Below are 18,511 nucleotides of genomic sequence, written 5' to 3' on the forward strand. Positions count from 1 at the left end.
AAAATTATCCTTCATTAATAGATTTTCTGTTGGTATATGACCAAGTATAGGAGCTACAGACATAAATAATGATTGAATAATCCTAATGATAGAATGCCTCTTAGGAGAAGCCAAGATCATGTGTTTTAATTAAAGTATTCTGTTTGCCTCTCAGCTATTTGTCAAACTTCAAGTCTGCTTATAAATAGCTAAAATGAGGAAAATATATGTTCTTTTTTTTAGACAAAAGCTGTCCAAAAGGTTTTGTTGATTTTTTTAATCTTTAGAAGTCCTGTGAGGAATTTTTTATGTTAATATGACTAGAGTCTAGAGTGTCTGTTTTTAAAAACCCAGCAGTTATTTTGTCATTTTTACTATGCAGTGTGAACATTTTGTTTGACAAAACTCCTGCAAAGCAGCACTTTGTATTGTAATCGAGGTGGAGCCGTAGTGATAAAGAAATCGCACGTACATCCCCATCTCTTCACAAACTCCCTTCTTGGATTTGGAAAGAAGCCCAAAGGGAAAGCTTAAAGGAGACAGCAGTTTTGACAACTGTAAAATGCTCTTTATTTTAGTACTGATATACAGTCAGAGAAGTATTCTCTTGTGGAATAGCAAAACAACCTGGAATCAGGTTTAAGTAGTCCAACACAGGTTTTCCTTTTTATTTCATTTCTGTCCAACTCTTTTTATTGTTAGAATATGACCTCAAAAAACCTGAACAGACACCAGGCTGTGAGGGGTGTGATTTGCCCCCACAGCATCCATCCCTAGCTTAATGTGTGCTGTACAGTATTTTTGTTTACAGGGTAAAACAGCAGAGCCCACAGGTCTCTTCAGGAACTCTTCAGAGATTAACAACACAACTGAGAATAAAATGCAAATTTACCTGCAAGAAAGTCTACTTTTCTTTTGATGTGCTCTTTCATTGGAATCACTCTGTTTCTCTTTGTAAAGTCCCCTTACAGTTATCATCTAAAGAGCAAATCAGACACAACTTAATTTGCTCTGTGTATAACACCAGATTCAAAATAAGAAATATTGTAAAATGTCCTCAGCCTGATATTTTCCTCTTGTTCTTGATTATGTAGATTAAGATAAAGTGAGATGCAGAATAGGGGTTGGTAACACAGCTCTTGGGTGCTGAGTGGGCCTTCTGTGTGATTTTGACATGTTCTTACTATGCTTGCATGGGTTTTTTCCACACTTTAGAATAGCCAGTCTAGCCCTACCACTACATCTTTCTTCAAAAGCAGGAATAGTCATGTGCACTCACCCAGTTAGCCACGTCTGCACTCCTGCCTCGCACTCCTGTGCTTCTGGAACCTGAACTAGGGAAGGCAGCTTTCTAATATTTTTAATAAGGGATGGATGGAGATGCTGGTTTGATTTGTAAATTGCATCTGTGATTTAAAATGTTTGCTTTTTGGGGATGAAAGAACTGTGATAGGGCAAAGGCAGACTTTTGGTCGGTCTTTTTATGCTGCGAACTGTTTTCAATATCTTGTATTTAATGCTTATACCTTGGAATGATGGTCTGATTATTACAGAGCTGCTTGAAACTGACATTCTAGAACTCTGCATATCAAAAGTCCAGCTTCCCTTCTTGCTAGACAATGTCACTTTCTTTAAAGTAACTATTGCATTCTGCCTGCGTCTGCCCATGTGGCTATTTTCAGTGGAAAGAAGTCTACTAACTTAATGAGAGAGGCATCAGGTAAAATGAAAATAAATTGGTGGTGGAAACCCCAAAGGAAGAAGTCTTTAATAAGTGCAGAGTCCTGCTCTGTGAGAAGGTATTCTGACTGTACCACTCTAGCTTCTCCTGCTAATGATACGACTTTACTGTATCTGCCTCATCGTTGCATTTACCTTCTTCCAATTTATCTGCTGCATGGAAAACCCCACCAGCATGCTAGAAGGAGTCTTGCAGAACCCTTATTAGATAGACCCTTTCACTGTCTCAAAACCTGCCTGTTTCCCTGTTGAGTCTCTCACAAAATCGTGCGCAAGAGAACGCAGAGAGAATACGTCCCCCCCCCCCTTCTGCACAATTAGTCACACTGTGCTCAGTTTTTGCTGTGTTGAAGATTACTTGTCTTGCAGTTTTATTTCAATTTGATGTCAGAAATACCGCTCAGTGTTTTTCCTTTTGTGTATTTGTGTCTTCATATTGGTCTTGAGCCCTAAGAGGCATCTTCAAGACAACACGTTATAAAAATTCATTTAAGTTCGAATTTTAATATGTACCTGTGCATTTTTCCTCTTCTTGAGGCAAATTGCTCTGTCAGTAAGGGATTAGTAGCCTTTAAGGTCTGAGCAGCAATTAAAAACAGGTGTGCTATTGAAGGAACATCCTTGTGCTGGTGTCTTATGTAAGTCCATTACAATGAATTACAAATCCCACTCCCACTGCTAATGACATTTAAATGGAGAAAGAAAATAAGTCTATAAAATCGTAAAAGTGAGTTGTCTGACATTGACAAAAAAGTTTCTAAAGAACAGAGTAGCTAGTAAAATGCTGCTCAGCATTTATTTATTTTTTGGTGTATTCCTATGCAATAATGACACCACAGTAGGCTTTGGGAATCTGTAGTGTTTTGCTTAATCACTAAGTAATATTCTAGTATTTTTATGAGACAGATGTTTAATCATTTGTTGGCAGCATCCTCTTGTTGTGCTCTTGTTGGTGCTTTTAGTTAATAAAGCCGGCCAACTCTTACAACAGGGTGTCAACATGAAAACCTCGGTGGGGACACTGGTCCTGCTTTTTGTTTGATGTATGTGGCAATATGAACAATGTGACCCTGGAACTTCTGAGTACCTGAGCCAGTAAAAACTCCCATTTGGGGACTCAGCTATGCCATTAGCCAGCTGCCACTAGGATTGTTCAGTTGGTAGAGCATCATTTGGCTCAGGCCTCCGGATTTGAGTTAGGCCGCGTGGGCTGTGTTGTCAGGCGCTTACTGTATAACAGTTTTCCCTTGCCCCCTCAAGCACGCAGGAGCTCGTATATGGTGAGTGATGGCCGCCTCATCCCTGCCATCAGTGCCAACTCCACTGCAGGCCCTGGAGCTCACAGGGTGAGAAACACTGAATGGCTCCACAGTTTCCACAGTTTTCCTAGGAAAAGTCTCTTTTCTGAACTATAGAGGGTCATAAAAGAGCAACATAAAAATTGCCATGGACAAATAAAGGGAGTTTAGGTAGGTAGTTCCATATGTGACATATTTGAGCTACAACTGCTCATTGGTCAAGAGTTTATCCTGGTTTGCATAGCATTTAGCAAACAAGAAAGTACACAATCTCCCCATCGGAGCAATATTGCAGAGCCTAGACCCCGCAATGCATGTCTCTATTCATAAAGCTGGATGGAGGCTGAGCATTTGGAGGGAAAGTCTTTTGCTCAAGATACAACACTAATGTCTGCAGGGGAGACAGGGGTAACCCGCAACTCACCAGTCCAGATGCTTACCCACTCCACTACGTTATCCCCTTAGGTAGCATGAAAAAAAAAATACTTGGCATCACCTGACTTTGACTTTAAGGTAGAGACAGAAAAAATATTTATCATATCCATTCATTGTCTTCATTTATTAACATAAAGATAATCGTACCTTTTGTAATTCAGATTTGTAATTGCCATATATGAATGGGGGCGGAAATGCAAAAAAAAACAGTTGCAGAACACTTACATTACCTGTAAGCAAAGTGCCTTATTTCCTTGCCTTATAGTGACTCAGTTCCTTGATGTTGTAATAAAACAGGAGCGTGAAAACATATTCATGTCAGCAAAATGCTTACAAAATAATGTTTTTTTTAATTTAAATCTAAACCTGCAATTTTTTGATAGTCTTCATCTGAACAATCCTTCAGAGACCTTAATTTTTTTAGCTTTTGTTAATGCATTTTTTGTAAAAGTGCACATAAAGAATATTTTGCATATAAATTGTTTTTTTTCCCCCAAATTGTGTTTTATTTTGATTTATCGTTATATGTAACTCCTGTGTGAAGCACAGGGACACACAACGATTTCTGTAGAAAAACTAAATTCCAGGGCCAGGCTTTTGTATGCAGTGTAGGCTGTTTACCTGAGGTTTGAGGCTGATAAGATACTCTCCAAACAGGTTATTCTGTTCAGAAATAAAGAAATAAACTAAATCAAACTAATTTAACCCTGCACTATTTACTTTTCCAGACTCAGAAGCAATAATGTTTCAGCCTCTTTGTGGGTTAAAAAAACATGCAAGACCCGTATGAATTGACTTTGATCATTGGATTTTGTGGTTTCTTTGAGGGCTTTAACTTATTCATCTCTAAATCTTTGTGCTTTCTGCTATGAGTTTTTTTTTTAATTTAATCGTCTTTCATTCAATAATACACTGCAGGCTGTAGTTCTACAATTTAAGCTGCATCCATTATGGAATTAGCATTGTTATTTTCTTTTCTTAAGATTGTTAGAAGGAAAATGCCAGCTCCTTATTCAGGCCCCCAGAATAAATAGAATTCTTCATGCAAATGCTTGCCTTTCCTCCTGACTGACAACAGCATCCATCAGTAGTGGGGCACAGGCCACAGACAAATGCTCAGAATGTTGCTCTTTCAAAGCCTATGCTACTTTAGCTCCAAAGTGTTCATTGTCAGATTTCCTCCCTACAAAGACAAACGTGTTATCTTTGTATGTACAGTATTGCTAACAGGCGCCTGAAGTAAATAATATATCGTGACAACTGATAAGGAAACAATCACTGCTCTCTATGAGGTGCTTTTCTTTGGTGCTTCCCAGCTGACAGCATAGAATATCACCCACAGAGGCCCATCTGCTGAGGTTTATGAATAGTAATAATTTAGCTGCCCTTACATTAAGCTCCTTGTGTAGCTGCTCGCTTTAAGGCATAACCATTCCAAAGACTCTGTTCAAGATGATTCCTGAGGAAGTCCTGTCACATGAAAGCTAGGGGCTGGTTTTCATGTTGGTGGCTCCAGAGGCATCAAACCGGAACTCTCATCAGTCACAGCACTCTAGATTGGTAATGCCATGCTGGTAAGGGCATGTGTGATCTCTGATTCCTCAAAACTCCTGTCTCCTAATAAGGTAGAGAGGTTGATTAAAGGCCGGGATAGTGGAGAATATATTTTTCACAACTGTAGCATAAATGTTACGATGTTTCTGAATTAGTGTAACATTGGATCATCTCTTGAACTCCTCTGTAACATACGTGGGGCTTCCTGTCCTTTTTGTTAGCTTGGGGAGTTTGGTGCTCCAAATACAGTTTGAGGACCAGCAGTGAATCCTATAGGCACCCCCACCTTTTTATGTATAATCTGTTGCTAGAAATGACCTTTTTGTTCTGGTGTTTTTATAAATGTTGTGCTATTGCGCAATTTATGTAGATTACATGCTTGTTTATTATGATATGAAATGGCTGGTGTTTACTTTATAGATATATAAGAACAGAAGCTCTGCATGAAGGAGATGAGTGAGGGAAAACTTCACAGGCACCCCTTATTTGAGTTGTGTAATGCCACACTAATTGTTAAGGCACGGCTCTTTAACTACTGAAGAAATGCAAAGCTCTCCCAATTAGTCCCCACATGACACTTCAAGCTCTCTGTTCTGTCAGTTACAAGCATAATCAAGAGGTTTGGATATTGACATGTGAATGGTAATTATTCTCTTTACTTTTTTGCTTTCACACTCTGAGGAACACCAGGAATTACAATACACCGCTCTAGTTTTTTGCGTCTGGAGTGCTGGTAGAGTGCTGGTTTTCAGGGTTCTCCCGAATCTCGCACGATTAAAGGACTCCCAAAGCAGAGATCCTGCACACAGTCCCAGTAGGTTCACAATCGTAATTCTGCCCTGGTTGGGTGAGAACTTGCTGGTGAAAGAATGGCTTTCACCAACATGAAACTGAAATGTATAATTTACTGTAGCTCAAGAGGCCAAGGCATCATACCAGTGATTATTCTGTTGCTTAATTCTGGCACATAATGTAACAATATCAATGCATGAAAATATTCATAAATGTCATGTTAGAGGAGGGTTATTATTAGAAAATGCTATTTCTACTGAAAATAAAGCATTCTTTAAAAAAGACCAAGAATGGCCAGAATATTTGAATGCCACCTGTAGTGGACAGTGAATCTATTTCTGTGCAGTGCGATACATTGAAGATCATACAAGACAACAAATGTATTTATAAAAATGTGCATATGTGAAGGAAGTGAATAATTGCACCATTGCGTATTTTGGTTTTTGTTGTTGAAACAATGGACTTTTACTCCTTTTGCAATGCCTCTGTCAGTAAGTGGAGAACAATGTAGCCTGTGAAAATGATAACATCTGTTTTCTTTAAAAATCTGTGTATAATACAACGTTGCATCTAGTGGGCTGTATTCTCCTTTTGCCTTGCTGTTTTAATTGATTTTTCCCTGCTAAAGGATGTTAGTTTTGGTACCTGAGGGATGCCTTCATTTCTCAGGAACTGTTGGCATTTTGTTCCAGGTTGTGGAAATGCCATTGGTTAATTTAGAGCAATGGACCCATCTCACTCTGCAAAGCCTTGACTCCAGGTTATCTTAATTTTTGCTGTGCAGTGACCTGAGGAACTAAGGGAGCATCTACTGCGTCCTGAGTTGTAGAAGCCTTTCTGGCCCTTATATTTAAATATTGATCAAAGGACTTAAAGGCATTATCTCTGGCATCCTTTACTCTGCACTGTCTATGGGCTGTTGTGCTGGCTCAGCCAGTATTGTTCCAATATCATTGTTTTATGTTTCAAAACATCCCTTACTGTATAATTCAGAAAGCTATCTATTTAATTAGAATCCTTTCAGAATCCAATGCCAGTTTTAATTGGATTGGGTGACTGAAGTTTTTTTTTATGAATATAAACCCTTTTCACACCTCTGTTGTGAACATTAGACAGGGAAGGTTGTGTAACTCCCGAGAATCAATATGAAATAAGCTCAAATTTTGAGAAACGTAGGGGAAAAAAAAACGTGTTATGGCAAACTATTGCAGTGACCCCTGGAAAAAGCCTTCTCTATCAATTGTTATATCTGTTTTGCTTCAGAACAGAGCTTTGAATGAGCTTTGTAAGCAGTTTTGTATTTAAGGAGTAAGATATGAACAGTACTTGCAACACACAATGTACAAATAGCATTGTCTTTTCAATGCACCTCTTAGCCAACAATACTGTTGAATGCACTCTTCTGCGTCAGCTTAATATTCTCATTCTCCACGGCCTCTTCTTTTGCCTGTAGTCAGCAGAGTGCCACTTAATGGCATTTTTTATGCAGCCTTCTCAGGCATGCTAAGACATCCAGCATCCAGTGATGCTGTGCTACTATGCCCAGCGCTCTGAAGTCTGGATTGCAGTAGTATCCCATTGTATTGCGCTGAATCCTCAGCCATTCAGGGTTTCCCATGAAGCTAAATTAGATACCCGACCTTGTGACATATCAGGCTCTATTACACACATACTACAAGGGCAAAGAGGTGCAGCTACTGAATGTGAAGTCTGCCTTTCCTACTTACTCTGTCCTCAGCTTTGTTTTACTCTAAAATGTTCATGAATTGTGTTTTACTTGCTAGTTTGCAAGTAAATAAAACTTTACGAACCCCATAAAATATTTAAAGGATTGAAGATTATTGTTATTGATTCATTTAAGCTGCTCACCCTTAATGTCAACCCTTAACTCTGTTTCCCCCACCAAACCACAGTTTCGTCTGTTTCTGTAGACCGATGCAAAAAGCTGTTTACATCAAAAACATATACCCCCTGCAATACAATCAAGCTATTCATTTTCAGACATACATTCCAAATTGATTTTCCAGGTTCTCAGTAAAGAAAGTAGAAACCAGCAATGAATGCATACATGAGTTTTAATACAGGATACAGCTTTGTTGTTGCTGTCTGTACTTGGCATTAATTAGCTGAGAAGCTGAATGCTTTTCTTTTATGAAAACAGACTTTAAAGTTGTTTGTTTTTGACAAGCATTAGAGGTTATTAAAAAGCCTAGCTTTACATATGCAACTCTTTCCATAACCTTTACAGACATAAAACAAGGATTGATGTGCTGTGCATATCCATTTACTTTCTGTCCTTTGGAAAGCAGTGATGTTCATATGATCATGGCATTTTAAGCACAAATGTATTGATTTTGTCATTAGATAACTTTGTTTAGTGAAACGCGTAATCTTAAATAACAGCCAAGCCGTTATTTGATGTGGGAGTAATTTGTAAAGCCAAGGTTAATGTGTCCATTCTTGCCATGATCACAGAAAATATGAAGATTTTCTTTTTATTTTTTCTCCCTGTCTTTGAGGTCATATAATCCTCTTTAGGGTCTCCCCATGCTCTCTCTCTACAGATGACTCAATTACAAAATTGTTACTCTGTAACACTATATTTTTTCAGGAAAGGCTGTTAAAAAACCAAACCAAATGGGCAGCTGTTATAGTTAAAAAGCTATATGCTTTCTGTGAATTAACAAAATAAACGTAATGATATGGAACATAACAGCAAAGGTTTATGTTCAGATTTCTATAATCTAGACATTTTGCCATTGCAATACTTGTGGACTATTGACATAATAGCTTAATGCATAGAAAAATCTCCTAAGCTGTTTGAGTCTTTATGAAAACACACGTGCAGGCACCAATGATGTGCTATCCATGCTGCTATAAAGTCTGACTTGTAATGATTTGTCATTATGCCAATTTCTGACACTTGCAGTCAGTAGTAAAATGTTATACAGTACTTGAAGTAAGGAAAGATCTAATGTGTATTCAGAACATTACAAGGCATTGATTTTAGAGGTCAGTTTAAACACAGGTACAGGTATTGGATAATCCTTCTACCACAGGTAGAAAACACAGCTGTTTTTTTTGATTGGTGATTCACATTAATAAATTTGTCAAAGAATAAGTTGCGTAACAAACATAAGATACTGTAAATAACAAGTGAATTTTCAGCCGGAATTTTTCAACAGAAAGCAAACTGAAGAATTATATAAAAGTGGGCAGTATCGAACATTAAATGTGAGCTAAAATCTTCTAAATGGTACAAGCATACAAGTCCTATGGGGATGATGTGTAAAAATGCTTCAGTAATGTTCAGTTGTCGGAGTTTATATAATGGAGTATCAGATTTTACATTGTGTGAATTATCATTCAAGTTTAAAAATACAGAACTTATGACAATTCTATTTTTTAATTTTTTGTTCTTATTTCTAATGATCTCTTCTTTTAAAAACTACAATTTCTAAAATGTATTCTAATGTAATAGATACTTAGCTAAGATGCTGAATTTGACTAAAACTGTGCAAATGTACTGTACATTTTTCAACAGGGAGAAGAAATAAGGGAAGGTATTTATATAATGTAGATCACCAATTATAGTTAAATGTATTAATCCAGCCTCAGAAGTATAGCTGGAGGAAATGTGGAATCACTGAAGTGATCCAGTTCTGAGAAATTGAAATTATTCTTAAAGTTGCGATTGAGTAATCACAGTGGGAGCAGAAACAGTTATTACCACAAAATAATGGCATGTACCAAGGTCAAGCTATAAGATCAATATAAGCTTTTTCATTCATTCTGTGCAAGATTTTAGTACTGTAATTGACACAATTACATAAAGTCATCTGTTCTATATTTGCAGTTTTTTTACAAAGTTGTTTGTATTTCATTACAAGTGGATGGTATACAGTAATTATCAGATTTGATATTTGTCTGCCTGCCTGCATTATCAATTAACCGATTAATGACTGCTTCTATTCAGCAGTACCTTCCAGTTTTTATTGTCTTCACTTCCAGTGTTTTACAGTTTTGAACTTAGTCTTCAAACCCACACATGATCCCTGCTAAGCCCTCTTGGGCCTCTTGAGCCTCATCCATTTTTAAGTGAGAGGGTGTTATTGTGCAGTTTCGGAAGCCCAGTGTAAATGACATGACAACAAAAGATCACAAGAAATGTTATAAAAAAGAAGAAGCCCTACAGGCCATTATATGAGCTACAGTATGTTGTGGCAAGAGGTTTAGTTATCATGAACAGCAGTTTTTGAAGAATACTGTATGTATTACAGTAGTTTCACGTCCAGAAATAGTGCTCCTCTTTAAAAAAAAATCAGGTGTCTGTTACCGATCTGTTTATTGCATCCCCTCTCAAAGAAATAACAATTTTACAATGCAAGGCTTTCCAATAAAGTATACTTAATAACCAGTGGGGACCTTCAGATATACTCTCCATTGAGAATGTAATTCTAAGTGATGCTGTATTTCTTTTGACAGATCCCCAGACAGCAAATGAGCTGTGACAGAGAGCAACTAAGGGTAAGTTTTTTCTTCTTTTTTTTTTGCATTAAATGTTTGCTTTTGCCAAGGGGTATATGAACCCAAGCCGCAGTAAAAGGGGCCAGCTTGGATTCAAGGCTGACCATGAGCACACCGTCACGTTTATTCAAAGCACTGAATATGCTATTGTTAGTGACATCCACAGTGCTGTTTTTCAGGCCACTAAGTGCTACGAGGTGGCCCTGAATTCGAGGGCAGATGTTGTGCTTTCTTTGATTTTAAACCAATGTTGCTAAGGTTTGTAGCTCAGCAGTTTCTATAAAATAAGCAAATGTTTTTAAGTCAAACACATGTGCACTGAAAACTTATATCTGCAAAAATAGCATGCTCGAGGTTTTCACTACGTCTGCATTCCGAATGGTTTTGGTTTTGTGCAGGAGTTTTTTTCTAGTTCTTTTTGAAGTAATCACCAGGGTCTTTGAAATCTTTTACAAATGCATATTAATAGGTGCCCTCCATGCAGCTGGTGTGGGTTTGAGTTTGGAATTTGCAGATGGCGGATGGGACTAGGCTTTGATTTGACTCCTGACCCAGTGTTGGCTTGATAGTGAGAAGCTGTAGTTTTTACACCAGCGATAAATGTTAAAATGTTTGTGGTAGGAACTGGGTTTTTCTCATTAGGGCTGATTTAACAGCCCCAGAAAGAGTGATACCAACTTTCTTTATTCTCTTAGTGAACAACTTCGCAAGACAGTCTCCAGGGTAAGAGCTAGTGCTCCAGGGTATGGAATCTGCTCAGGTGGTATAGCTGGGTACAACTCGCAATCAGTGGGGTCCTGAGATCACACTGTTCCTGCTGTTACAGTGTGCAGACAGCTCTGCCCACAGAATCAAGCTCACAGCTCGAGCGATGATGAGGCTTGTGTGTAAATAGGACGTACTGTATAATGTTCCTATGCATTTATTGTTGCATGCTCTTCCTGAAGGACTGTGGGCTGTAAACATTTCATCTGTACTTTTTAAAATCTTCTTCTGCTTTCTTTGTGTGACACACTAATACGGACTCACATGCTTGTCAATATGTCTTTGTTCCCTTTTAGAAATGATGCGGCAAATCTTTTTCTCTGTAAAATATAACCATAATCCAAACATGTCTGGTGGGAGCACAATGCATAAAAAAGAAACATTGAATTTTCCCTCTAAGTGTTTTTTTTTTTCTTTTTTACTTGAATAGTGGATTTCGATGAAGAAAGGCAGGGCTGTTTCCAATATCCTTTAAAATTTAAATCACCCAGCAATTACTACCTCTTATTGCTACTTTTAGTGTAGGATAGATCTACGATTTCAGAGTGTGCAGGTTAATTTGTTTAAGAAGTGATCAATATCGGGTAGAGCTAAATTGCATCTTTATACATATTTGTAATTTAATAAATGGTTTATTTTAAAATCTTTAAACTGGCATCAGTGCATGGTAACTTATTTAGGGGCTAAAATGATTAATGCCCTGATGTATCAATTCGTGCAATGCCATCTAAACAGTTGCTCCTGCATCTGCTGGCTTGTTTGTTTTTAATTCAGCTCAATGAGGATAGTTGTATAAATGTTGCAAGGAAACAGATGGATGTGGCACTCTGAGCATTACCATAGATGTGATATCATGAGCAGCTTTTGGATTCAAAGGTTTTGAAGCATCAGTTGGTTATTGCTTCGTTAACTATATGCAATCCAGCATGCTCCCTGATGACCTAGAACCATTTCTTCTGGTGATGCATCTTGTTTCAGATTTTTCTTCAATTCACGTCTGTTCAGTCTAGGGGCCACGTGCAATTCTTCTTTCTCGTTAACATGTGTTTAGGTGCAGGTGCAGGATTTGTCTCCGGTGACAATGCTAAATATGCTCAAGAATTATAAAGTATATGGTGCTTTGAAACCTATCTACAGTATGAAGTCTCAGTATCAGAAAATGCTAAAGCAAAGCAATTTGACAGCAGTATGTTTTAAAGTTTGCAGTACAAGCAACGTATTGACAGCAGAGCAAAAGGGAAGTCAGGTGACCGTTCTGGTTTGTGCAGAAACTCAATTTTGCCTCACTATGATTACTTTTTCAAAAAACCTCATACCTCCTAAGTTTAGAATGAATTAATCCAGCACTTGTTCTGATGATGAGCCAAGTTAAATTTATATAAGTTATATCTAAATTAAAATAGGCTTTTATCTATATTGTACAAGGCTTTAAGTAAAGTGAAACCATCTAAAAAACTTCAGCATTTAATATCATAAGCCCGCACTGTCCACTGCTCTGTTACTGAAGCTCCTGTTTTTTCTTTGGATAAATTCACTGCAGTGTGAACTGTATCAAGTGATTCATCAACAGCAGTCGCCATTTGCAGGAGTACTGCTGTTTGCAGATAACTATTGTTGAAATTCAAATCTTCAAATGGTCATCATCTGCAGTATTACGTGAACACTTGTTTTTCACTGGGAGTTAATGCCTGTATCTATTAATAAGCAAAAACAGGGAAAAGTGTAGTTTGGCACACATATCTAGATAATTTATTATGCTCTAATGTGGGTTATTCACACCAGAGGCAAGGTTACTTAGCAGTGATATATGACAAAATATGAGATAAACACTATCCATCTTTCATAAAATAGGACTAGTGGAAGGTAGGGAAAACTGGTTCAGGCAAAGGAAGCCAGATGTAAGCTCTATTAAATGTCGGCCAGGACAGGAACATCTGGAGCACCACTTTTTATGAGAGCATAACCATTGAGTTAGCAATGAGTACAACACCAAGAGTTTGTGTTTGCTGTCCTGCGATATTAAGTGTCCTTCAAAACGACACATACTGAACTTGTTGATAAAGCTCTCGAGGGTTTAAGCTTTGCAGAATTCTTTTAGTGTTTTAAGCTTGTTAAACTGGAAGTCTGGGGCATATAATCAGTCCTTCTTTTTGTGATTGAACTTAAGAAAATTAAGTTTAACCACAAAAAGTTACAAATGGAAGGCATTTAAAGTTGTGTCATTTTTTAATATTATTTGTGAAAATGAAAGATGAAATCATTAGCTGTATCTGAAAAGAGTGGAGGAGCAGGTTGTCTCTCACTGATGATGTCACAGAGAGCTCTGCAGTGCCTGACAGCTGAAGCAGCAGAGAGTGGAGGAGCGGGTCATTTCTCAAAGATATCATTGTGAGCCTGCAGGCTGCAGGAAATGCTGTTGTGCAGAATGAGGAGAATTTTTTCAGCCTTATCTTTCACTATTTGTGTGAACAGTTTGGGAGATTCTGGTCATGACTGGCTGGTGACAGGACCCAGGCTCACCCTACTGATCTCAGACCAGTAATAACAACTGAGCCCCATACCGATTGAGCCATTCAGGAGCACTGCTGTATAGTTCTAAGAAAAATCTTTTAATAACAAGAAAATAAACTTCTGCCTTTGTTGTATTATATTGTTTATGTTTCCCATTGTAGCTTTTAATATTTTATGTTATTTATCTTTGTTCTCCGTATAGAAGTCTGTTGTGTTTGCTGACTCAATAAAATGTTAGCCCTTGAAAGAGGGTTTAAATATTTTAACATGACTTGTCTGTTGAGGCCATTTTTTTTATTAAATTGTTAACTACTGTAATTATTAGGTATATCATGTATTGATATTATTGTCACATTTCATTTTACTTCTGAGAGGCAGTAAAATAATGTAAGACGCATCGTTTTACTTAATTTGTCTAACAAACTGATGATGTTTAATAATTGCTAGGCAATTTTATTATTAAAAAATCTACCTGTGTGTGAAACATGTTAAAAAAAATGAAAATATTAATAAATATTATTTGTACAACAAAGGAATATTGTTAATATTCCACATCTTTTGCATTTGTTGCATAAAATGTTTTGCATACCTGTATTTACATGTATAGTTACCCTACATTTACCAAGGCTAACATAATTATTTATGACTACTACTAATGATCATGATAATAATCTCAATGCATCAAACTATATCATCCTTACATACAGTATGTAATCCCTAAAAAGCATTGTTACTGTTCTGTTTGTGGAATTTTAATAGTTCAACACCTTAAAAAATCAAATTATTTTTGTTTTCAATTTTCTCATCGCTGACAATGCAGAATTAAGTGAATCTATTTAGTATTACATTTTTTTTAAATCAATCCTCTGTAAAAGAAAAAAGGAAAACTGAAAATGTCTAATATATTTCTTTCATGTGGTGGACTCTGAGCTGTGTTAAATCAAGTATCATCATACTGTCCCTCAAGTATATAGTACTTAAAGTATATTGACACTTAAGCAGGTCCTATTCAAAAGGCCTTTTAATTTTAAGGAATGCACATTTCTAATTTTAAAGAGCATAGTGATGTAAAGTATTTCTTGTTGTGCTACAGTACCTCAACCTAGCAAATGGGTTTATAAAGCCTGCTTTTCCTTATAGGGACTACCCTTTTCAATAATTTGTATTCATGAATGAATAAATGCATGAACATTGTGTACATGTGCATTTGATCAAATAAAAAAACTCTAAATCATAACTTCAGCTCATATGCAAATTAAAGATGACAAACTCATCAGATTGTCATCAGTAGAGATTTCATCTCTTTACCCATCTGCAATTACAGGATCAGTGGTTTGCTATTGTTCTAACCAACTGACTTTATACGTATTTAATCCCGACTTGAGTATGTTTGATAATGAGCATAATACTATATATAAGTTTGAATCTATTACATGTTTTTGTGCTTAATATTTGCACGCACGGCAGTCTCAATATTCGTAACATATCTGAAAAAATGTGTCCTGGGCAACACCAGGAAACAAAGAGTCATTGTAGTGTCTTGTGCCCCAGACAAGCTGCAGTGCAGTAGATCATGTCTTATTTTAGATTTTCCTTTATTTAATTTTGCTTTAACAGGGCAGGAAAGGGAGATGTTAATTAAAACCTGTTTAAATGCAGGCATAAATAAAATTGTACAGTCTAATGAGACTTATATTATGAGTAACGACAGAAGAGAAAGAAGTATATAAGTGAGGTTAAGTGAAAAAAGTGAGGCGAAATTAGGAGAAAAAAGGAAGGCCACACTGCTCTATAGTGTATGAATCCTGGTGTGCACCTTCCAGGATTGATGGGCTGCTCGCTCTTGCTGCCGAGCTGCAGAGCAAGCTGTGCTGTTCAGCAGCAGTAGCACCAGAGAGTCAGTAGATGGCTGTAGAAAAGTGTGGTATGCTGAGCAGTTCAGAGTTAGAGCAGAAAGACTGGGGAGGCCTTGACCTGACTGGTTACAGCTTTTATCTGGAGTGCATTTAAAGAGATAACGCACAAGCAGTGTGCACTGCATGCTCTACACTTCACCGTGCATTTGGACTGAGACCGTTTTCCCGGGTTTTCCTCCTTTTTTTTTCCCCGTTTCAAATCCTTTTCTTCCTCTCCTCTCGTCACCTAGTGGTGTCTTTTTTATTTTCGCCAAGGACGGGACAGGGGTTGCGAGCGGCTTGCCAGCTAACGTCACCTGGCTGGGAAAATTGTAAGGCATTTTAAAAACAACAGCGACGTAAAGAGCTGTTCACGGATCCTGCCTTGCTCATTTGTTCCTAAAAGTGGAGCTTTTCTGCTTTTGCAGAATTCCCAGCCTGCTGTCAGGGGGGTTGTGTGTTTATATATGTGTATATATGTGCTGGGTGAGCATGTGGATGTGTATCTGAGTCCCCCCCACCCTCTCCAACACCACCCCTTGCTTACTTTTGCTTGCACATTTGTACTTGACTGCCTTAGTGCACGGACCTGCTCATTAAACAGACACGCCAAGAACTGTTACCTAAGCAAGGCTGTCAGTGAGAGGAGAGGAGGGGAAGGTGGGGGGGGAGAAAGACAGAGTTAGAAAGAAAAAAGGGAAGAAAAAGACAACCAGAAGCATTTTTTTTCCCACGCGCCAGAAGAGCTGCTGAACAAGTGTCATTCTAATAAACAAAAATTTCTTATATAAAAAGAAGAGAACTGTGAGCACTTGACAGAAAAAGGCAAGAGCATCTTCCCACTGGTTTCAATATCATAGCTGAAGAACTTGATAAAGTAAGGAGACTTCTGTTCACTGTCGGGAACCCTTGATTCCTCTTTCAAGATGATGATGTATTTGTGGGTAGGTAGTATTTATCTCCGTGCCTTTTTTTGTTACAAAATTATTGACTATTGGTCATAGTGTTTTAGGTGACAGAAGCAGGCATGCTTTCAGCTGCTGGGTATATTAAGCTGTACAATTTTATGACTGCAGCTGCAATAGTAGTTTGCCATTCACATTGGGGTGCTCATATCCCCTCCATTTCTTCCCTTTTCTGTAACGAGATTGAAGATTGAAGTGGTCACACATTGTGTTCCACTAGTCAGAATGAGTACGTGTTGATGTTGCTTTGATCAAGCCTGTATTGCTGCTTTGCATTTCATTATTTTAAAGACTGACCGGGGTGTGACAAATAACGCCAGATTTAAAGTGTTTTGTTAGTACTGTATGCCTGTAGCTCTGTTCCTGTTCTTCATACTTCTGCTGTTTTTGCTGTGTTTGCATTTTTTACTTGATTTTTTTTTAATTAAAACATCTTGTCAAAAATAGTATTTAAATAGAAGGCATTAGCCAAAAAGGCTACTTTTAATTCTGTTGAAGTACATAGATCAATATAATTATTTACTACATATTTGCTGTAATAAATAGTTTAATTATTTTTCTTTTAGTTTTTTACCTTTACAGTATGTGTTGGGGAAATTGAAGTTCATATTGTAGTTAATTTTATGTTAATGTAAATACACATGTAAATGAGACTTTCAACGAGTCCCCAAAACCTGAATGTTCAGTAGCACAGAGAGCAATAGCAGTGACCTGAGAGGAGAGCTCAAGACCACTGCTGTCTGACAGACGATATACTGTAGGATTTGTGCAATATAGGATTTCCCATTAATTTGTGAGAGGCTATGATACTGTATACATTTATTTTACTCACTGTACAGTACATCAGTTTCTGAAGAAAGCCACCCAGCATAAAGCTGCAGAAAATATAACAAAAATGCCTTTAACCTTTGGATTAGGCTGTAAGCACTCCAGAGTGTAAATGCCTTAGTGGGCATCATCTTGTAATAGGTACCTGTCAAACTGGAGGGGTACATTTGACTGAGATTACAGTCTGAGCGGTAGTGTGGTGGAGATCATTTCAAGCCATTCAAAGGGAAGAGTGTGAGCATTTTTTTTCTAGAGAAACCAGTTTAATAATTCTCTGAAGGTTTTGCATAACTTTCCTGTGACCGATAGAATATACCAGAACTCTGAAATGATTTATTGATTGATAACTGCAGGAGTAAAGGGTAGAAGGAAGCTTTGGAGAGCCAGAGCAAAAAGGGTTTTGGCTTCTCGCTATTTTTTCCCTGCCATTATCACTAAATATCATTCTTACTTCAGAAAATTCTGCATGAGTTAATTGGTCATGCAGTAAATTTAGAGCACCCAGATGACTTCTTCTCTGAGAGAACTCTCAGAAGATGAAAGCTAATCGCTTTGAACAAATCTAAATTAGTCCACTGGCTTAATGTAAGATGGGCCGTTCTGGCTACAGAAAAGCTAGAAGTGGTCTTGTGCTTGCTTTGCATGTCATATCAGCATCAGGGCTTTTTAATAGAATTTTATTCCATTATCGCAGCCTTGTGAAACACCTTTTCATTTTATTTTGTTTTGTTTTGAACCACCATGATCTCGCTTTTTGAGTTTTTACTGTTACTCTTTGAAGGGGAGATTGTAAAGAAGTTCTTTTTTTCTTTCATGTTCTGTGAATTTTACCCTTCAGACAGTTTCCCAAGCAACATGAAACAACTGCAGGCAAAAAAGCTGATGTGTGTTCGCTTGCGAGCGCAAAACAAGGGTATGAGATGTTCTTTTTGCCAATGCATATGTTTTTAGAATTCACCAACCAATGAAAAACAGTGAAGTGTTTTCAGAAATCATCGAGGCTGTGATATAATAAAACAGCAAATGAAGATTAGAATTAAGAATTTCTGATTTCGTTACCTTTGACGATGAAGCACCAGTATACTGTATATTCCCTTTTTGCTACAATGCCCATTTATTTCCATTAATAAGTAAGAGTAGCTTTTGTTTAGTTTTAATTGGGCAAGCAAATAAAAAGAAATATATCAAGTTAATTTACTGATATCTTTCACTAAGCTTCAGG

General features: G+C 37.4%; 1 protein-coding gene across 14 annotated transcripts in view; it reads left to right on the forward strand.

Moving 5' to 3' along the window:
* Positions 1-18,511, forward strand: part of rbfox1 (RNA binding fox-1 homolog 1) — a 648,127-nt gene that overhangs the window by 423,499 nt on the left and 206,117 nt on the right. For 13 of the 14 annotated variants that reach the window (XR_016094401.1, XR_016094402.1, XM_088936368.1 and 10 more), the window contains one exon: positions 10,284-10,325. Coding sequence is in view for 12 of the 14 variants with exons in the window: in XM_088936368.1 (XP_088792494.1) it covers positions 10,284-10,325 (42 nt within the window). In the remaining 2 variants the exon portion in view is untranslated. Of the gene's footprint in view, positions 1-10,283; positions 10,326-16,417; positions 16,441-18,511 lie in introns of those variants that run through there. The other variant, XM_088936377.1, reaches the window with a different exon arrangement.

Source organism: Atractosteus spatula, chromosome 18 (assembly GCF_055471065.1).
Source record: "Atractosteus spatula isolate fAtrSpa1 chromosome 18, fAtrSpa1.hap1, whole genome shotgun sequence".
NCBI lineage: Eukaryota > Metazoa > Chordata > Actinopteri > Semionotiformes > Lepisosteidae > Atractosteus > Atractosteus spatula.